This window comes from Xenopus laevis, chromosome 4L, assembly GCF_017654675.1.
Source record: "Xenopus laevis strain J_2021 chromosome 4L, Xenopus_laevis_v10.1, whole genome shotgun sequence".
NCBI lineage: Eukaryota > Metazoa > Chordata > Amphibia > Anura > Pipidae > Xenopus > Xenopus laevis.
Window position 1 is genome coordinate 119,288,286 of NC_054377.1, and position 23,363 is coordinate 119,311,648.

The window sequence follows — 23,363 nt, forward strand, 5'->3', positions numbered from 1 at the left end:
TGTTAGAAAATGTATGGGGGAAACCGGTTACACAAAGAATTTTTTAGGACTTTTGCAGGCTATCACTCTGAAAAAAAGAAAAGACGCCAGCGTTTTTGAACTTTGATGCATTTTTTACTCACAAAATATGATGTAAGTAACAGAAGATTGAGGAAGATCTATGCACTCCAATGCACTTCGCCTGGTCTGAGCTGGCAAGTCTGGCAAAAGAGGTAGCGTTCAGTAAAATCCGCATTTTAGTGAATTTGTAGAGTAACGTCCCTTCGCCAGACTGAAAAGTCTCCTGGCGATAGAGTGTGAATGACCCCTACTGTCTGTCTCTTTCGCTAGCAAATTGGCACCTGCCCCGTTAGTAAATTGGTGATATCCCTGTGGGCGGTAATGCTAGCGAATTGACGCTAACATAAGCCCTTTAGTAAATTTGCCCCTATGATGGAAGTGTAAAATTTAAGTGCTGTGACAGTATAATGAATTAAAGAAGTGGGAGCCAGTGGTTCCTAACCATAAACTGAAGATTTAGGTAACGGTACTTCCATATTACGCTCAATGGTTGAGGTGATTGGTCGGCATGACAATATCAGCCAGTATATAATAAGCAAACCAGATTGGAGACAGATTGGTGTCCCCTCTAGTGGAAACCTCTCAGGGATAAGTAATGGTCTGAGTTAATTTCTATCTGTGGTCCCAACACTAACCACCCCACTACTTCTCCTTGATGGAGCACAATACTGTTCTTGCACACAATCCCTGGAGTGTATTATAACAGGATGCAGGTATGTCACTTGCTAACCTCTTTCATGGGGTCCCTGTTAGAGTCTTAGACTCGTGTACTGAGGCCAACCTCCACCTCTAAATCTCTAGCAGACCCATCTCCTAGAATAGGTCACTAACCAGGGACTTCTTGACCTGTAGGGGAAGTTAACCTGTTATGCTCACTAAATAAGCAAAACATTTTTTACCCCAATAGTAGGATTATTGATTTCAGTACTAGTTATAAAGAAGATATGATCTACAGTCACTCTACAGACAGGTCCTCTTTGGTTCAAACCTCCATGACTCCATGTGGGAATTACTGTTTTTCAGCACGTCAAAAATAAGGAACTGTACTGTCTTCCCATTTTTTTTATATTTCATATAATATATTTTGCGATGTTGGTCTTCCAATAAAGTAGCTTTGAGATGTGGGAAAGGAGAAGGTAGAAATGTCTCCAGTTAGTGAACTACACCGGTTCGTGCCTTTATATCCACAGACATGCTTATTGAAATCAGTCTTTCTATTTTAAACCACAGCAAAAAAATGAGTGAAATACTTCTTGATGGATGTCCCTCAAGAGAAAAAACCTATAAGTGAGGTTCTCAGGAGTGGTGTTTTAGTATTGATGTGTTCAACGGCACCTTGCCGAGTCATAGAGAGATGTGGAGATATAATACATTCACATTAGCCCTGTCTCCTTCACTCAGTGCAGCCATAATTGGAAGTTAGGCTTTGAAGAAAGCGGAGATGTTTAAAGGAAAAAACATCAGATCACAGCAATACTGAGGCTGAAAACTGAAAGTCTTACACTTCTACAGCAAGTGAAAAGTAGGGTGAACATGTTTACTTTATCTACATGGTGTTCCTTGTAATACAGCAGATGAAACGGATAATTATTACATTTTCTGGATATGGTTAATATTACTCTATTTGGTTTAGAGCATTTACTCTTGCACCCTAGATTTAATTTGGTAAGGAGTGTCCTCCATTAATATAGTTTTATGGTTAATATTGCAGACAGGCCAATACTTTTTGCCCCAGATGTTTTCATTTATGGGGTCCAGTTTCTAGTTATAACAGTGCTGTCTAACTGGACACCTGAAGATCTGGTGCTGAAGGCTTTCATGGATGTCTTTGTATAGTCTACGTTATAGAGCCTGCCACTGCCCAAGTAAGTTATACAGCAGTTCTTGCTTGTAGATCATCAATTGAATGCATACAGTAGATTAAACCGAATAATAGAAATGTGACACTGCTAAATGTTGATGGGAGACACATTGCTGTGGAACACTTCTGGCTAGACCAAGGAAAAGGAGTAATGCAATCCACTATGCAGACACTTTATTCTACACCTGTTAGACTAAGGGGGTTATTTATCATAGTCCGAATTAATCTCAATATTTTCTGAAAAAAACTCAGACCAAATCCGCACAGGTTTTTTGTCTTATTTATTAATACACTTTCCTGATAATTTTGTTTGCGGAAAAAATAGAGAAAAATCAGATTTTCACGATTTTTCCAGATTTTTCACCTTAAAACTCCAAATTTTACCCGACAACTCTGATAACTTCTGAGTATTGCCAAAAACCCAGCGCATTTCAAAAAATCATTGGGACTTCTCCCATTAACTTATATGCAAACTTGACAGTTCTGAGATGCCGGATTTTCGGACTTTTTCATCCTCGGGGGTTTAATAAATTCCGAAAAATTCATGATTTTTTAAAAGTCTGATCCTTACTGCTGAGAGTCTAAGCTGAAATGTTTGGGCATAGACGGGTGTGGGCATAGGCGGATTTTCAATAAGGCTAGGGGAGGCTGAGCCTCCCCAAACCCGTCTGACCCCTAAAATAAAAATAAAATAATAACAAAATAAAACCTGTTCTGTTGCTGACTGCACTGTTCCTTTAATCACGGACTGATTGCTTAGGTCCGCCTCCAAACCACGATGCTGAAGAGATCAGTTGCACTCTGATTGGATATATGTAGTTTGTAGCTTGTCCAATCAGAGCACAGCTGACTTTACGGACAGGGAAATGTACCAACCAGGTACAGAGTAGGCGAGGCTGGTAAAACTTTAACTACTGAAGGCAGCATGGCAGAAGGGAGATTCATATGAAGCAGTTGGAACATCCAGCTGGCCATGTTTGTAATTTTCATTTAACTCACAGGTACTATATACAGCAGCTTCTCTACCAGCTTGAATAAGTATTAAAGGTTTTTTTAGGTTTTTTTTTCTGCGCCATTTCTTGTTGCTTTATACTAGTTTTTCCTGACTTTTTTCGTTGTTGTATTCATGGAAACAGCCCTGTGTTATACCTTCCATTTGTCCTGAGACTCTTATATTTAAATTAGCATTTAATTTCCCTCTGAGTATAATGTGCCAGGACCCACTGTCTCCCACTGAGTATAATGTGCCAGGACCCACTGTCTCCCACTTGTAAATAAACTGGATTGGGAAGGTATATAAACAACCACATTTTCTTCTATTTTATACAATGAGGAATGTATTTATTGCAAGTAATAAATAAAGGTATATGTCCCCTTTAAGATGAATCGTCATCAGTGAATTAGTCCATGTAACTGTTTTATTTACAGATAGTTCTGGTGGGACTGCCTGGAGGTGCCCTGCAGCAGAGAACTGCTTTCTAAACAGAGCTTAGTTCTTAATGGTATGATAAACAGCCATAGTTGGCTATGCAAAAGTAAAGTACAGATGCCAGAGTTAGTATAATCCTAAAGTCTACAGGATGAGACCATTTCAGCATCAGCCCTGGGAATGAAAAACATAAGCAAGAATGGAATTACACAAGAAGGGCCTTCGGGCGAAAATGAAGGTTTGAAGCTTCCCCCTCTGACTGAGAAATTGCATAATGCATCAGTTCTAAATATTTTATCACCCAGCCCTCACCTGTTTAATAAGCCACTATTGGAATGGCAGTTTGGTGTTTGTAAACGTCTCTGCAAACATTTTTGTATTGCCTCCATAGAGGGGAGCAATAGTAGTAGTAACAAGAACAATTGAAATGCACGATTATATAATATGTGCTAAAATTCTTAGTCATATTTTTTATAAATTTGGGCAACACTTGAATCATACCAAGTGAACTTCACAAAGCAGTTTGAGAAATCCTGATGTAATAAATGGATGTCTCAGACCTGGTCCTCTCTACTCTAAAACAGTATCCTCACCGTTCTATCCTAGAAAGGGGGCCTGTATATAAAATATCTAGTCCGTTTATTTTCAGTTGATAAAGCTGAGGGCTTACATATAAAATATGAAAAGATCTGGTTGACTTAAGAGGTGGGAAAACAGTGAGAGTAAAGATTAAAAGGGGGTTTTTAAAGGGGAACTCCACAAAAACATAACTTAAGCTTTTTGAAAAGTAAACATAATTTCAAGCAACTTTGCAATATACCAATTAATAAATCAATTAAAAACTATGCAGACTTTTCATGATTCTTAAGGGTTTGGAACAGTTCCCTAAGCCTAGCCCCCTGCTCTCCTGCTGATCCGTCTGACTACTTTGCTGAGCTGGCTGACTACTGTTACTTTGTATCAACAGCCATCTGTCCTCAGCCTGCATCCTCCAATTCCCTGCACATGTGATTTTAATAAGAAACAGTGCAATGCATTGTGGGTTACGTAGTTCCTGCATGTTGTCTGTAAGCTGTGGAGAAGTTGTTACAATTTGTAACATCAGTATTAAGGTGGCCATAGACACACAGATCCGATCGTACGAATCGAGGATTTGTACAATTTTCGGATCGTGTGTGGCGTGTTCCGACATCTTTCGTCCGGCGGAGATCGGTCGTTTGGTCGATCGGTCAGGTTTGATTTTGACCCTACCGATCCCGCCGGAGCCCATGGCACAACGTAATCTGATCGTTCGGCCCCGATATAGCCATGCCTGTTAATGGCATATCAGGGAAAGATCCGCTCGTTTGGCAGCATCGCCAAACGAGCGGATCTTTGCATCTATGGCCACCTTTAAGTCCCTCCTTCCATGCCAGGATTTCAAATGATTCAGAAAGAGAAGAACTGTTAAACAGCTGGATTTTAGCATAGAAAATGGCATTTATTCATACTTTTTGAAAAAAACAAACAGGTAACTGTGATGGATATATTAGGGGTTTCTGTGTTATGTGGTTCTCTTTATCAAATTATGGTTTGGAAGACGGTGTTCCCCTTAAAGGATAATTAAAGGTGAAAAGAAAACCTATGAAATGACACTGAGAGCTGAGAAAATAAAGAAACCAGGTCATAGTAATTGTTGTACGGGGTGTGTGTGTGTGTGTGAGGGAGTTGGGGTACAAAAAAATATAAAACATGGTGAAACTAGAGGAAAAGAATAAGTGCTGGATATATAGACAGGAAGTGCCAGAAATTATGCACATTTCTGATTAAAAAGAGAGAGATAAAAAGGAAGTAATTCCCTTCTGAAGGCACAGCAAGTAAGTATAAACCCCCAGAGAGGCTGCTAGCTGTGTCAGAGTTGGCCTCTGTCTGCCGGAGCCGCTCTCATCCAGACATAATTAGCTGTCTGCTTGGGTTACTTATCAACACTACCTGCTTCTGCCTGACTTCCCAGGTATGTTCCTCTGAGGAGAGAAAACATACAGCCAGCTAGAAAAATGAAACAAGACACCTTGAACACCACAGACTGGGACTGCAGCATTACTTTTCTATGTACCGGTGCATAAAATGTTCCTAATAGCATCACTTCTTCAATGCATCATATTAAATGAATTCATTGCGAATAGTTTCAGAGCATTAATATAGTATATTACCAACAGCTATACTATAAGAAGTAACAACAGGGCTTTCATGTGATACTGGCCTTCTACTGATATTGGTTTCTTGTTTGTGCTATATATACATTGTATCTGCAACTTTTTTCTTTATTGAATTTTTAAAATTAAATAGCAGGAGCAAAGAAAGAGGATTGGAGAAGAGGAAAGGGGTCAGTATCTAGGAAAGAAAGGGGGTGACCAGAAAAGTACACCCCCTTTCTCAAGACAGCATAAAGTACTCAAGACAGCATAAATAAAAGGTTCTATGCAATGAGTAATAGACCTTGCACTGCATGTTTGTGGGTCAGCCAGCCATCAGACCCATATTTTCCCAAACTTGGCAGGGTGTCCTGCAATATAAGTCAATTTTTGTTTTGGGAGTGTACTGTTGATCAGTTTAATCCAGAAGCACGAGGTAGAAGGCTCTGTGGATTTCCATGTCAATAGGATTGCTGTTTTGGAATGTAAGAGTTGTTGAAGGCATGGTCTGTCATAGGAGGATAGGGTAAGATATTTGCTTTCTAACAGGCGGAATACAGGAGGCAGATTTACTAAAGTGGCTAACGCTATATTTTCGCCAGAAATCACATCCACAGGGACATTGTCAATTTACTAAGAGGCGCAGGCGTCAATTCGCTATTGAATGTGACCATCTCTAGCTCATAAATTCATTATATAAATTCTCTATATTCTCTATATTTATTAAGGTTCCTTGGACATTTGTAATAAAAAGAGGCAACTTCAAGCATTTGCAGCAAAATTTATAATAAAGACGTCCATTCAACTTTAAATTACCCTTGTATTCAAACTGGCCTAAGCGCAAGACCTCTAGCACAAACGAACGCTAGCGCATCTTCGCTATGAAATGCTCGCTCTGCCAAAGTAACGCTAGTGAAAACTCGCCAGCGTTTGCATATTAGTGAAATAGTCGTAGGGAATTTTTGCCTGGTAAAGTGGTGCGATGTGTGCGAATCGGTCGCTGGCAACAATTCGCCCATTAGTGAATCTACCCCCAAGGTGTCTGTATACTCAGCAGTCTCAGAGAGGTATCCATGTAGGTAATTATTGTGGCCCAAAGCTGCTTAATTTTGGGGCAATTCCCAAACACATGCAAATAATTATCCTGATTTTACCCCTAAATTACATTTTAAACAAACATCAGGATTGCCTTGGTATATCTGTGTCAGCCTGTGTGGGGTCAAATGAACTCTGTTTAGTAATCTAACATGAATGTAAAGCATCTACAACTTTGCAAAATGTGGTGTAGGTCCAATATGTGTTATACAAGTTACAGCTTATGTACTAGATACTGCTGTGTGTTACTATTGCAGGAGAGTAAGAATTGAAAACTATTGCTACCAATAGTCTTTTTCTGTGGGTTTTGCCCATGCCTGGCAAGTTAGAAACAGCCCTGTAGTGTTCGGTTAACTGAACTTGGTATTTAGAGACTGGATCTTGTGGGACCATTTGCCTTATACAACAGATCACCCATGTTTGGGGCATGAACCCCTAGTTCATATAACTGAGTTGCACTGAACTCCTTATCTAAGTTTACAATGGCTAGCACTTATGACATAATATGCCTAGGGTATAAGCTTCACTGTAGGAATCTTAACATGTATAATCTAAGGATTGGATTGAACTTTTAGAATAAGAATCACTGTGGGCCAGTTCCCCATGAGTGTAATGCACGGCACGGCAGGTAACTCAAATCTGTGTTTGTCCTATGAAAATGTGACAAGGAACTAGACCAGAATATAAGCAATTGTCATAATGTGTGTAGCGCTATAGTAAACTGACTGGCATGAGGGCAGTTTTAGCTACTGTACTTTTCTTTGTGGGCTGAGACCACAGATGAGCTCTCTTTCTCAGGGGTAAGCCCTCGCAACGCGGTGGAGGCAGGGTGTAGTGTAACTGTAACCAGGTGCGATAGCACAATGATGGGCGCCAGCAGTTCTTTAACTTTGAACATAGAACTGTATTTATTGAACAATAGCACATAGCTCATTCAGCACATTGATCCACAATGTAGCATAGAACATACGCAGCAGCATAAAGGAAGCATATAGCACGTATAGGCTGAATCCCCACAGGGTAGGGAATAAACAGCAGAGAGTAAGTTGACAGCATGTGATGGGTATTGCCCAGTTTTCAGGATATCTTCCAGTGGCAGACTAGGGGAACTCCTATCATCCCTATCTCAACACTTGGTTACTTACTCCGGGTCAATAATACCCTGGGATATTAATCCCTCTAATCTCCTCGGCGGAGCCTTGAGCTGCTCAGCTAAATAACCTCTCTATCACTCCTAGAGTGATCTATAATTGAGTATAGCTGTCTAATTACTAGGGCCAAGGTGCCTAGGGTCGACACTACCCATTCCCTTCCAGCCTGCTTGGTTGGGCTAAAGCAATGGACCTAGAACACAGGGTTCCTAAACCTTTTATACTCTGGCACAGTGCCACTAGTGTACACTGTGTGAACTACAGGGGTTACATAAGCACAAGGTCCCCATAAGGACCCACTGAGGTGTCCATATTACTAGGGATGTGCCTGTCTGTAAAGTGTAAGGGTGTCTAAGATTTTCACATCCCTACATGTGTATAAAAAATTATGTTTGAGTTGTGATGAGTGTGATGTATACGCTGCCTTATTGATGGTTCTGGAAAAAGTACAGCCAGCTGACTTTTGCTAGAGATGAGGGAAACATTTCTGCTTATTTCCTAATTTCTTTACATCTACATGCAACTACTCTTTTCAGACTAATCTTCACTTTTTAAGGAATTGCTCAGAACGTTACATTAACTTTTAGAAGAACCTCAATCAAAGTGCCTTCTGTAGCTTCTCTACTTTATCATTTGGTATCTCCCAAAGAAACTTGTGGTTCCTTATAATGTATTGTGCTTTAACCTTTGCTTTCTACCTTTTCTTTATCTAAGTTTTCAGCGCAGTTTAACTGCAGATTATAGAATGTCCTTTAGCTCTTGATCAAAGGTTATGCTGAACTTGCCCTGACACTATCATAGGTATATCAAGGTCCTTCTCAACATTTTTATTGAACTCTGGCTGTACATACCATGGGGATCACAACCACTATGATTAAAAGCAAAAGTGTAGTATTTGGAATCTCTAAAGGAACACCAGGCATCTTATCTATCACATCTTGACTGACAATGACTTTCTTCCCTCTGTTATGTATAGCAACTCCTGTTCAAGTTTTCTTAATACTCTTTGGCCATAATCTGATCTACAATATTTCTTGATCTCTAAGATTTCAGACTTGAAAAACGGGTTGCTCTTTGTTGAAAGTGTCAATCACTAATATCGAACAGGTTCCATAACTTGAAGATGTATCAGTGTGTAAAAGCATTCTTTTACCTGACTTCTTAAGGGCATCTACAGTCAATCTTGTTTCTACCATGCAGCACGCTGAAAGACTTGCAGCACTAGGGCAGCAAAAAGCCCCACACCTCCAACCCAGCTCCTTTAAATGGGTGGTTCACCAATAAGTTAACTTTTAGTATATGATAAAATGACCAATTCTAAGCAACTTTTCAATTGGTCTTCATTATTTATTTATTTTTTTTTATAGTTTTTTTAAATTATTTGTCTTCTTATGACTCCCCATTTTTCAAATGTGGGTCACTGACCCCATCTAAAAAACAAATGCTCTGTAAGGTTACAAATGTATTGTTATTGTTCTATTCAGGCCCTCTTGTATTCATATTCCAGTCTCTGATTCAAATCTGTGCATGGTTGGTAGGCTAATTTGGACCCCAGCAACCAGAGGAAATTGCAAACTGGAGAGCTGCTGAATAAAGAGCTAAATAACTCAAAATCCACAAACAATAAAAAAAAAAGAAACTCAATTGCAAATTTTCTCAAAATATTACTCCCTACATCATGCTAAAAGTTAAGGCTAAAAACCTTTTAAAGAGCCAAATTTCAGCCTTCTAAGTGTAGAGAACTCAATTGTGCACTAGCAATTCTGCTCTTCTTTGCCTTGATTTGAGCACTGGAGGTAAGTACTGGGGAAAGCAGATCCAGAAGTACCCCTATGAGGAATTAGATTTAAATCAAAATCCAGCTACTGCATTATAACTATCCTCATGACATGGGGTTAGTTAACATCTTTGCTTTTGTGCATTGTTGATATATCACAGTGTCCAAAAACGCACCAGCACTGTGACAAATTGACAGGATAAGTTGTATGGATCTGGCCCCTTTATGTGACCATCTAGCTTGCGTCAGTCTTTTTAAATTTGTCTGCTTAATGTTTTTGACCTCATATTAGTAACACTCTGTTAAGGAAGAGGAACACTGAACGAATACTGTTTTTTTACGTGTGCCCAAAGCCTACTTGTTTACTCTTTTTGAATCTTTACAGCGAGCCTTCTCAGTATTGTTTTTTTTTCCAGCAACCTAATTTATTTCTATATCAAGTGGAATTATATCTGTTCTTTACAGCCTGTTTCTATAAACAGATCAATATTCTCAGATGGATACAGTCTTGTAGATTTAAATTGAGTATGATGACAGTGTATTCTTTTATAACACTTTTTGCTTTTGAGACTCATAGTGACTTTGTCATCATAGGAAGCCTGAGGCAATGTTTCTATTAGACAGTCACCATGACTATAATTTTAAGAAATAATCCTTTGTATCAAGATAGTGACCTTGACTCTCAGTTGGCAGGTGATAAGAGTTTTGCAAATTCTCTGCCCTTGAATATTGTATCCAAATTGTCAACCGAGACCTGCACAGTAGCAGTGCTGGGATTAAACTGTCACAGGTTAGAGCTGAGAGTTACCCTTTCTGATCTCTGCAACATATTATAATGGTCGTAGTCTCCGGAGCTTTCCCCATCTCGTTTGCTGTAGCCTTCCGCATCTTCACAGATAGACATTTGATGGGAAAAGCACCAAGACAACAGAAGTTTCCTGTGTTTGTTTCTATTGTTTCCAATGGTTTTTATAACCATAATATAAATAATGTATACCTTTCCGTGACTGGACTAACAGTTCAAACTTTTGAGATATTGCTGAAGGCTTGGAGTTTAGTTAAACTGGTGCAGGTTTCAGTCTCCTTTAAAGACAAATAGGCTGGAAGTGAAGCAAAGAATTATACATTTCAAGTTTAGCTGTGATGGGTGCTAGGTTCCAAGAAAAAAAATGACTTATGTATGGCTTCCCTAGACAAGTGAGGCCTCTAGAATGATATGTTGAGTGAACTGAACAAAAGAACCAGAGGAATACATACCTTGCTGAAATTATAGATGGAATAACAGAGAACAGCTTTAAAAAAAATGTATGTGGTCTGGCAATAGCATTCTTAAAAGCTGAGAAAAAGAGAGAAGATTCTATGAATGTTTTATTGCTCACTTTATCAACATCGCTATTATTCAGATCAGACAGTCACCAAAGAGTTTCCCAATGTAATTTCCCAATTTAATTTGAAAAATTATGATATACTACTGTGATAATCATTCTCGGTTTAATAATGAATGATGCTGTACACTATTTAACTAGTGTTGCAGGATAAACAGTCATCAAGGGACTCATTTCGAGTTTATGGGAATTTCTAAAAACTCCCGAAATTTATTAAAAAATTCGAATTCTTTAAATTCAGGGAAATAGGATCGACCTTTTTCAAAAGTCCACTAAACGACTCCAAATTGATTGTATGAGGTCCCCCATAGGCTAAAACACACATTCGGCAGGTTTTAGATGACGAATAGTCAAATATGAATTCTTAAAGGGACAGTACATGATAAATTTCAAAATTGGAATTTCATTTTTTTTTTAAACTCGAATGGAATTTGGACTATTTCCTAGTCAAATTACGCTAAAATAAACTTGAAATTCGAATTCAAATTTTCAATTTGGTCCTTGATAAATCTGCCCCATAAACTCTTAGGGGGTTATTTACTAAACCTCAATTTTTTTTCTGATCCTTTTTTTATAGGGGAAAAAAACCCTCACATTTTTTGAGATTTATTATACCCTGAAGGTGCAAAAAGTCTGAATCCAGGTCATGTACAAGTCAATGGCAGATGTCCCTTTTACAATTTGAAGCTATTGTGATCTGCACTGGGTTTCATCCGATAATCTGAAAAAAACTAGTGATTCGGGTGTCAAATCCGAAAAATTTGTACGATTCGAGTTTACACTTTTGGGGCACACACACACACATAATGATTAATGCCCTCTTGGCCCTCTCATTATGTTTATGTGTATGACATAAGATCAGGGGGATGAGAAGGCCTACGTCATAACCGAGATTGTAATTTAGGTTTAATAATGACCCCTCCAATCTTTAGATTCCCCCCCAGTTCTATAATGCTACATTTAATAAACTGCCTTACGAAACTGCACTTTCTATTCCAGATAAAGTGGCAAAAAACTTCACAGAGATTGAGAAATTATTATTCTGGTCTAAATATTTTGTAATGCAGCCCACCTTGTAATAGATGAGAAGGAAACCCTTTCCCTGGGTTAATGTACCTCAGGCATTCTACTGTTAAAAAAAAAAAAAAGTTATGCAATATCTGGGACAGATATACTGTAGATAATGATGCCATGAGACTGAACCTCACAATGGTTTAAGATTAAGTTCATGAAGCTAAACTACATCAAAAATAAATTATCTTATTATATGGAGAATGTATAAATTTCTAATTCCAGGTATGGGATCTGTTATACAGAATTTTTTTATCACCATACCTTGTCTGCTAAAAAACATTAAATAAAACCAACAGGATCGGTTTGCCTCCCATTAGGATTAATTATATCTTAGTTTGGATCAAGCTCAAGATACGGTTTTATTGTTACAGAGAAAAAGGAAATCATTTTAAAAAATTGACTTGTTGGTTGAAAATGGAGACTATAGTGCAAATTCGCCAGCGTGACGTTTCGTTACTTTGCTGATTTACTAACGGGTGCTGGCATAAATTCGCTAGCGAAATGGACCTACTCTAGCGCTACTTCGCACCCTTACGCCAGGTGAAGTTGCGCTATGTCGAAGGGACCTAACTACGATAATTCACTAAGGTGCGGATTTTATTGAACGTTACCTCTTGCGCCAGACTTGGCCAGACTTGCCTTTGCCACCTCAGTAGATAGGGCTTGTTTCAAAAAAAGTTGAAATGTTTGAAGTCCCAAAAAATGCTGGCGTCTTTTACTTTTTTAAGGGTGATAGGCTGAAAAAGATTAAAAATTTTTTGGGGGCACCCTCCTTCCCCCTACATTTCCTAACATATGGCACATAAACTATACAGTGGGCACATGTATAGGGCAAAATAACATTTTATTACAACAACATTTTATTTTATGAAGCTTTCCCAGGCTTGTGTAGTGTAATGTATTTGCTGTACATATACGTCCATTGTACTTTAACTTGGCGCCGTATGCAAATTAAGCATCACTAGCGTAACTTCGCTTTGCTTGACGAATTAACGCTAGCACAACTTCACTACCTTTCGCCTCCCTGAGCGCAACTTCGGATTTATTGAATTAGTGGCGCCCCGGCGAAGTGTGGCAAAGTCAACGCTGGCGCAACTCCGGAGGTGAGTAAATTTGCCCCTATGGGAGCTGGCCTTCCCCTTCAGATCAGATCTTTCTGAATGACAGGGATCACAGTGGCACAGTTTGATCCAAACTAAGATATAATTAATCCTTATTGGAAGCAAAACCAGCCTTTTGGGTTTATTTAATGTTTACATGATTTTCTAGTCGATTTAAGGTATGAAGATCCAAATTACAGGAAAGATTCATTATCCGGAAAACCCCAGGTCCCGAGCATTCTGGATAACAGGTCCCATACCTGGTTTAGAGCAGACTGGTCCACTAGCAGTCTGAATATCTAAAAAAAATATGTTTTTAATGAGTTTTCATTAGTTGAGTAGGGCAACTCTGGAAAGCAAATTAAATATTTTTGTCTCCTTCAGCCCCCCCAGCTGACCTCAAGTTGACTTTGCTTTCTTCCTGCTTTATACAGCTTGGACAGAGAGCTTTTTCCTCAACCCACCCCTTTATCACAGGCGATGACTAATTTCAGCACCTGTGCTATCTTTTCAGCCTGAGTGAACACAGCCCCTGCAGTCTCCACAGGGAAAGACAAACCTTCTGGGAAAGACAAACCTTCCTCCCTTAACAGTTACTGTGCCGATAAATAAAAATAATATATATATATATATATATATATATATATTTATTTATTTTTTGAGGTAACATGCAAGTGTTGCTTATTCCCGGCCAGCTCCTATAATTGATCAGTAGTTAACTCTGGGTTTTATCATTGAGGCAAAGTAAACCTACATATATTACAGTAGCTGTTTAAAAGTTGTGCTCTTTTTGCAATTAGAACTACACTTATAGCCTCTGCTTTTTGGGTGTAATGCTTTCATTCCACAATATAACTATTGTTAAAATTACAGTAGAGTTATATGAGGCTCATCCCATTTTCCACTCACTCCTTAAGAACGGCTGCCTTAGTTAATGTTAATGCTGCATTGAATTAGAGACAATGGAAGAATTTGCAGTGGCTTGAGACATAAAGAAAATGGGGCAGCTACATTAATTCTCCTGCTTACAGGGTTTGGAGTTTAATAATATAAACAACGGAGATCAGTTAACCCATTTGTGGATTCATTTAAATTTTGCAAATAAACCAACAGTACATTATCATTACATTGCCTTCTGCTAATGTGCTGCAAGGTCATGCAGTGGAATACAAAGAGCTGTAGAAAAACTTGTAGTATGTTATCCAGACCTTCTGGAGTTATTCCCTTTAATAATGGAAACCTTGCGCAGTGTGAAAGTCTCAGTGATACCTTTGATCGAACATAATTATTACCCTGCAGGAAAAGTACATTCATATTTAACTTTGCTTAGCTATTTTCTCTATACATTGGGAAGGATATCCAGTACAAACCACCTATGAGGGTTTGTGGATGTGTGCGGCGGCTGTAACATGGTAGCGGTATGCTAAAATACACCCACACATCCTTCATTCCTTGTTAAATGCAGCTCACGGAGCTGATTTCTAAAAATATATTAAACATTGCATTAACTCGCCATCAGCTGTCCCATGCAGCTCTTCCTTATAGAGAAAGATGAACTAAATATATAGTACACAGAGTTTGTGTACTCTCTTTGTGATAGAGAATAAACTGCAATTTAGGTATTTTTAATTGATGATATTATTACATTACACTACACAAGCCTGGGAAAGCTTTATAAGATAAAATAAAGTTGTTATAATGCCCTATGCATGTGCCCACTGTATAGTTTAGGTGCCATATGTTAGGAAATGTAGGGGGGAAGGAGGGTACCTCCAAAATTTTTTTAAATCTTTTTCAGCCTATCACCCTTAAAAAAGTAAAAGACGCCAGCGTTTTTTAGGACGATTGAAGCAAGCCCTATGTACTCTATTGCACTCCGCCTGGTCTGAGGTGGCGAATATTATTATATGATCATACATACTGAGGTTCCTGTCAAGAATATTACCATAACTTTTTGCAGATTATTTCATCATATACATACATATGTGCGTCTCTCTCTCTCTCTCTCTCTCACTCTCTCTCTCTCTCTCGCTCTCTCTCTCTCTCTCTCTCTCTCTATATATACAGGTATTGGATCCAAAAACCTGTTATCCAGAATTACCGAAAGGCTCTCTCCCAAAGACTCCATTTTTTTCCAAATAATCCAATTGTTTTTAATTATTTCCATTTTTTCTGTAATAATAAAACAGTACCTTGTACTTGATCCAAACTAAGATATAATTAATCCTTATTGGAAGCAAAACCAGCCTCTTGTTTTTATTTAATATTTAAATAAAGATCCAAATTACAGAGTATTCTGGATAATAGATCCCATTCCTGTATATATATATTATAACGTTCATCAAGATGTCGGCACTCACATAAAGACTGTCCATGTGCCTGGGTGCAGGGTCTTTAAAGGAAATATTAAAGATTTTTATTGTAAAGACAAACTGACGTTTTGGCCTCCCCTAAGGCCTTTCTCAGTGTATATATATTATTGTATGCTAGACTATTTTGAGTCTGTTTGTAACTTTTATGGCAGCATTAGTGAGCTCTGGTCTACTTCCTAGTTTTGCATCAAACTTTAGTTAAAAACATAGATTTAGCCCTTGCTATTTTACGTTTCTACATTGTAGAATTTGCTGCAGGCCATTGAGATTTTACTATTTAGAATCTGCTGCAGGCCAGTGAAATTTTACAAACTAACAACTCAGAAAAAAAAAACCTGTATAGATATCCAAAGCCAGAATTGCACATCCCAAGGCAACAAACTAGATTACAACACCAAGACCTTTATCTACACAATATTCTGAGCAATAGAAATGTTGTTCCTAATAAAATGGTAACAGAAGCATACATGGATCCTTATTCTTTTTTTAAAGAATATCATGGTGCTCATCTTTAGGTGAGTGGAGTTTTATTTCCAAATCAAAATTGGCTTCCTATTTTACAGTAGGCTCCTATTGCGAAAAGTCCAAACACAATAGAGGTACAGAATCTATTGTCTGGAATGCTTGGGACCTGGTTTTCTGGATAACAAATCTTTCTATAATTTATATCAACATAACTAAAGAGTAATTCAAACATTAATCAAACCCAGTAGGTTTCTTTTGCCACCAATATGGATTCATGCAGCTTAGTTAGGATCAAGCACAAAATAGTATTTTTGTATTACAGAGAAAAGGGGATTCATTTTTAAAAATTGTAATTATTTGCCTATAATTGGAAATGGCCCATACTTAGGAGCTTTCTGGATGATGAGTTTCCAGATAAGGGATCCCAAACTGTATATAAAAAATAGACCCCTTAGTAAAGAGCTCCAAAGAGCTTGCAGTTTAATCAGTGTGTTTTTCCATTATTGTAGCATTACCAATTACATAGACCTGGGTGCTGAATTTCCGTATAGCAGCACCTAAAGTGCAAGGGTGTAGCTGTCCTTGTATACTAGATACAGAGAAAGTTTAGGACCCTGAGTTGCCATGGCTCACATAAATATGTCCCCACTAACCACTTTCTTTTCTCTCTATGAGTATTATTATGCACAACTCATATGCAATCCTTGCTCCACCATCAGTTATATGGGCTGGAAACTAAATTTGAGTTTCTACGGGCTTCGATGTCTATCAAAGCTGTATTGCTCAAATCAGGATAAAACATACCTGCTTTTAAAAAGTCCCAGTTGTTGAGTGTATGTATGTATTTATTAAACTGCAATGCAAATTCTCATGTACAATAACCTTGTGCAATTAAAGGAGAAAGAAAGTTATAATCAACAAAGGGTGACACATGTTGACTGTATTGTGTTGGAACTGACCTTCATTGGCAATCTGTATATTATGGCAAATTCCAGAGGGTCTATAGTAAGATGCCATGTACCATCAGATTGTTATTGGGTTCAAGTCTTTGCAGACTACTCACCACCTTCATAGATTTATGGCAGTTGAAATGTGGGGCTGCAACAGATTTGCATGTAAAATCAATTTGTGTTCCAGCACAATAACAGTTAAACAATTTGTGCCTACGGAAGGCACAGGATAGTAGAACAGAAATGAATACATCACAGTCACAATTGTACTTTGAACTTAATGATTACAGCAGTTATACAGCTGATCCAGAGACCCTGAAATCCCTGAAAAGAGTAGAGGCATAGGATTTATTAAGGAAAACACATCCAATTAAATGATCTTGGTGGATCTCTGTAGGAGTAGAAGTGTGTGTCACTGTTTGTAGTTAGTCAAAGGGGCGCAGAATAACTTCCCATTCATCAATTCAGTTCAGAAATCATTTTAGTTTTTGCTTGTGAATCGCATGTCACAGGATTTTCCCTGCAAGGCTTTTTTTTCTTTTGCTTTTATATGGAATGTGGCAGTGTATAATCTATGTTGTTTGTAGCTTTCCTGCCAGGGACTTAAATTCACTGGCAGGGAAAGGATTAACAGGTGAAATGCCCAAAGGGGTTGTTTTCACATTGAGCAGGGATATAAAAAGATAATAAGGGATGTTTTGTTAAGGAGAAAAGTCACCTTTAATTAAAGCTTAGTATGTGATAGATGGGCCTCTACTAAGCAACAGTTTAATTGGCCTTCTTTTTTTACAGATTCTGAGATATAGGTCTTCTTATTTTGCTCCTTTTCTGTTTTCAGCTGACTGTCAGAGTCACTGACCCAGCAACCAAAAACAGATTGACGGCAAAGCTTGAATGTCATTGTGATTCTTGATTTGTACTGCTTAACTTCCTATGTTGTATGGCTTAGTTATCTTAATTCTATCAACCCACGAAACATTTGCCCTAGCCCCGCTTCCCACATCAGCAGTTATATTTACTTGTCTACGGCTGTTAGAATGGTACATAATTCACTGTTATGTAGTTCATGGCTTGAGCAAATGTTCCCCATGTTTGCAATTCACTACAGTTTGATCATCGCATGGTGCTGAGATTGTTAGATACCATTGCTGTGCCTCTCTCTTCTTTTGTTTTATCTGGAGCATCATGAAAATGAACTCAGGCCACTGTTGAGGAGCATGGGGTAATGATGCTTTCCCTTAGAATTCCAAGGCAGCAGTTCTTTTGTTTCAAAGCAAAATCTGTACCTGCACTTCCCTATTACAGACTCCTCTCTTTGTATCCCACATTTACGTGTCCTGTAATACAAAATAGACCGAATCACGGGTGGAAGTTTATTCATATATTTGGGTTGTCCTTGTGCCTGCTTATCTATTATTTGCTAGCATTATTTCTCTTTACTAAAGAGAGAAGTTTCAAAAGTCAGCAATACTTTGCATCTTGTGTTTAAATAAAGGAACGTTTATGGATAAACCTCACCTGAATATTGTTTGTTGATTGTTTTGATCCAAAATATCATACTTTTGGCAAATCACTGCCCCAAAGCAGTATTTGTTCTTCTGAATAACATCAGTTATTGTAAAAGTTGTGGGTTGTTATCCGGAAACCTGTTATCCAGAAAATTCCGAATTACTGAAAGGCCATCTCTCATAGACTTCATTATAATCAAATAATCCAATTTTTTAAAATGATTTCCTTATTCTCTTCAATAATAAAACAGTACTTTGTATTTGATCCAAACTAAGATATAATTGATCCTTATTGGAAGCAAAACCAGCCGATTGGGTTTATTTAATGTTTACATGATTTTCTAGTAGACTTAGGTATGAAAGATTGATTATCCGGCAAACCCCAAGGATTCTGGATAACAGGTCGCATGGCTATATATATTTTTACATATGTCATTGTATTATTATAGTCAAATTTGAAGTTCCTGTTGAATTTAAATCTTTAATATTTGGATATTTCCTGATAAACAATGCTTCATTCAAGCAAAGCAGAAATGTCCCTGGACTGTGAAAGAAATTTACATTTCTTCATGCTTATAAAAAAATGTCAAAATCTCCTCAGTTGCTCAAATGTTTCCTAGTTCCATCAACATTTCTGAATGTTTCCCCTTAACTAACATTTTGAGTATGAAATGCTTGACTTATTAGGCAACAACCAAATGTTTACATTTTTCTTTTAAATTGTTGGAAAGTTTGCTGTGCTGGATTTGTTATGGCTGATTAATAGACTCAAATTACAAATTGTATACAGAGGTTTAATTAACTACATGAATTCATTTATTAAAAATTTTTTGTGTTTGTATATTGACATCCTAGGACTCATTTACTTTTTAAACCTTGAGTATGGGGAGGACAAAGTCTTCCCCACCAACCTTTCTAAGGGGGGTAAAGATTTAAAGTTTTGACTTGCACTCTTGCTTTAGCTGCCTAATTACAAAACAATTGTCTGTACAAAGCCCATTTATCATATCTCTCTCTTTCCTACAGGATGGTGGAATATTCTCTTGATCTTCAGAACATTAACCTATCGGCCATCCGCACTGTGCGTGTTCTGAGACCCCTTAAAGCCATCAACAGAGTGCCCAGTAAGTTTCCTCTCATCTCAGTGACTGCAGCCTTGTTTGTTTGATCTTCCTGTGGGAAGTGGGTGGAATATGTGAATGTATTATGTGTCCGGTGCCCCTTCAGCTCCAGGCCTTCCATTTCTCAGTACATTTCCAAAAACAAATAATGTTTAGCACATGCCCTAGCAAGGGACATACACTACTTTCTAAGCAATAGTTCAACTTCTTTTCTATGCCCTGGACTTCTTTAGACCTGGAGTGAAGGATAAACACTGAATGTTCCACCCCCCTCTCTGTTTTATTGTACTGTCTGTCTGTCCATACTGTACTTCTTCTCTCAGGGCCACTTCTGCCTTTAGCACTCCATCTCATCGCCTGTCTTTCTCTGGCCAATGGGAGGCTTGCCTTTGTTACTAAGCCCCGCCCATTCCATGCGTCCTCGTCTGGTTGTGTCACGTAAGTGCTTGTTTCTTTTATGTACCTTACTGTTTCTCTTTGCTGATTGTATTCATTGCTTCACAAACATTGTGCCTTCCATCTTCAGGATAAATTAGGGAAAACAGCAATAAATATATGAAGCTGCATACGCTTTTGGGGCTAAGTTTCAGTTATTATGGTCTGTGCCAGGAACATATTCATATCAAGAGCTGACTGATTGCTGGTGCAGTCTATTAGAGAAATAAGAGCTACTCATTTCACAAGTTAGAATGATTCTTCAGCCACCTGAGTATGATCAGTACACAATAGGAACCTAATGAAACCAAAAGATCTCTCTTGGGGTGCTTTTACACGCTATGTGAGATCCTGATAGAAGTCATTGAACAACTTAATAGTGCAATTTTATAGCTCCCCAAAGTGAACTAAGAATTGGGACAAAATCGCAATATTCATGAATTCTGTTAAGCTTCTGCTAATATGTCTGAAACGATCTACTAATATGTACTGCAGATAAGCTAAACTTTAACAAAGGTTCATGGGAAATGCATTTGGTTGCTAAGCACCCACACAAATAGGCATTTAAGAAAAATTCTGCAACTTCAGCACTGGGTGATAGGAGAAGGCTATAGCCAAAATCCAAAGAGTTATATGTATGTTGTTGCAGGCAACAAAGTCACCTGTTGTAGTAATATAATGAGCTAATGTCTAATAACATTTAGTGAAACTGGAAACACTGAACAATTTTTGCAAATTGTATTTTATCAGGTTTTTTTTTCCATCAGGTAGGGCACCCATATTATTCATGATTTTGTCCTACAAGCACCCTTCTATTTCACCCAAAATATATATACTTTGCAATTGTCAAATATAGCTACATTCCAATAGGTACTACTATTAGTGACGGGCGAATTTGTCCCGTTTTGCTTCGCTGAAAATTTTGCGAATTTCACGTGAAATTCCCGAAAACTGCAAAAAAATTTGTTTTGGTTGCTCTGGTAATTGGGACCATAGCAGCCAGATTGTTGAAATTATAAACTGGAGAGCTACTTACTAAAAAGTTAATAATGCAAAAACCATAAGTAATAAAAAATTAAATCCAATTGCATATTGTCTTAAAATATCTCTAATAAAAGTTAATTTAAAGGCGAACAACCTCTTTAACATGTCAAGATAAATCTAAAATTGGACCATTGTGCAACATACAGTAGTACCCTCATTTATGTTCAATAATCCTTGGTAGGAGACACTGACTACTGGACATAAAGGGATTCAAGTGCACATGTCCTATATTCGGGATCAACTAAATATCAATAGGAATACCATATCTTCCATCTTGTTAGATTCTATGGAGTGTTCTCAGATGATTTAGTACCTTCCCCCCCAAAAAGACCCAAAAGCCTGTTGTCCCAAGGTTTCTTGAACACTGGGGCACAGTTACTGAGCTATTGGTCATATCATCTAGGCATATCATATTTTTAAAACATGGAATATCAGAGACCCCTATCACTGGTCCCCCCCAAACCATTCACTCCCCAGATGATCCAGACTTATATCTGAACCAGACCAATATAAGATTAGCAGCCCTGCACTCTGGTATCTCGAACAATAGTGGAACTGGTTGATTATGTGGATAGGAAATGCTTTTGTGTTTTATTGTGAACTGAGACAGAAAGAAGTATGTTGTGTGCTCATGTGTTTATTGTAATAGTGTGTCTCCCAGTAACATAATAATTATGTGTAAGTAGACATGAGTGGAGTCCCAGATTTTCTCGGCATACGCAAACCTAATACGTCCACTTGGGCTCGTGGAATGGCATTTTCACCTCAAGTAATATCCTCTTTATAAAATGCAATACAAGTGTGATTCTGGGTCAAGAAACAAGAGATTTGTTTGAAACAAAAGTTTGTGCATTGCACATTAATTTTCATTGGTAGGATTTTTTTCAGTTAATGTTATTTTCCTTTTTGCGGGTTTATGCATAGTGACATTTCATTAGCCTTTTGCAGAGCATGAAACATAGAAAGAACAAAGATGACACCAGTAACCCATAGCAACCAATGATCAATTAGCATACTGGTCTATTCCTGTTAGAGTAATGAAAGCAACTATCTGATTGCTTGCTATGATTACTTTAGAGATGGGAACTTTACCCAAGTTATTACATGTCCAGTCTAATAGAGAAATAGCATTCACAAATGGCTGCACAATCTATGTATACAGAATAAATCCTTGAAGGCCTTTCACACTGAGCCCAAAGAAATTATTTAATTTCCATGTTATTAAGCTCTGTACTACATATATATACTGATAAGGAGCAAGCAACATGCTGAAATAGCCTCTCAATCATGAATTAGAGAGTTGGTTTACTCATGTAGGGATATACCCCAATATTTCTAAATGACGTTAAAAACAGTTTGGGGCAACCTCCTCCTTCAAGGACAAGTTGCCTACGAAATGTTTGCTGTGGTCTCAAATAAAACTTCACATTGATTGCAATGTGAGTGCCATTTGGAAACATGGGTTTGGTATCCGTTATCTGGAAATCCATTATGCAGAAAGTTTTGAATTACGGGAAGGCCTTTTCTCATAGACTCCATTTTGATCAAATAATTCACATTTTAAAAAATGATTTCCCTTTACTCAAATAATAAAAGAATACTTTGTTCTTGATCCCAACTAAGACATAATTAATCCACTTGGGTTTATTATTTAAATGATTTTTAATAGCTGTGTAAGGTTGCAGGCAGGGATGGCAGTAGGAAGAGCTCAACCCGGACCTGTTAGCAACCCGAAAATGGGGGTGCGAGGTCGGCAAGAACCTGCACGACCCGTGGGTACCGGGCCAGCCCGCACATCACTAGTGTAATACTAGGTGATCAGTATTACTGTTCAGGACCTATGGAGCTTTTAAATGCTGAGTTGGTACAAAACCCAGAGTTGCACCTTTTACTATGACCCATAATAACATATGCATGAAGAATTATTTTTACCAGCCTGACAGTCACCCTACCAATAGTGATGGGCAAATTTATTCGCCAGGCACAAATTTGCTGAAATGGGCGCGAAAATTTGCTGGCGTCAAAAAAAATGGACAGCTGGAGGATTTTGTGTATGGTTGGTTGCGCGAAATTCGCAAAACGTCGAAAAATTTGTGAAACCGCGCCGCCGTCTCGTTTTTGACGCCGGCGTCCATTTTCTTGGCTGGTGCATTTTCTCGAAAAAAATGGAAGTCGGCGTCAAAAACGAATTCGAAAATTTTTCGGTGAAGCAAAACGACGCAAATTCGCCCATCACTACCTACCAACCCTACCCAAAGTCCTCCAGCTGTTAAACTGTTGCAGCTGCTAGAGGGTGTGAAACTGAATTTAGCTGGTCTCTATCTTTATTAAAGAGGTTGTTCACCTTCCAATACTTTTTTTT

The 23,363-nt window shown here is 38.1% G+C and overlaps 1 protein-coding gene across 2 annotated transcripts in view; it reads left to right on the forward strand.

The window, feature by feature from the left end:
- Positions 1–23,363, forward strand: part of cacna1i.L (calcium channel, voltage-dependent, T type, alpha 1I subunit L homeolog) — a 177,907-nt gene that overhangs the window by 28,115 nt on the left and 126,429 nt on the right. For both annotated transcript variants that reach the window (XM_041590722.1, XM_018258841.2), the window contains exon 3: positions 19,428–19,525. In XM_041590722.1, the coding sequence (XP_041446656.1) occupies positions 19,428–19,525 (98 nt within the window). The remainder of the gene's footprint in view (positions 1–19,427; positions 19,526–23,363) is intronic.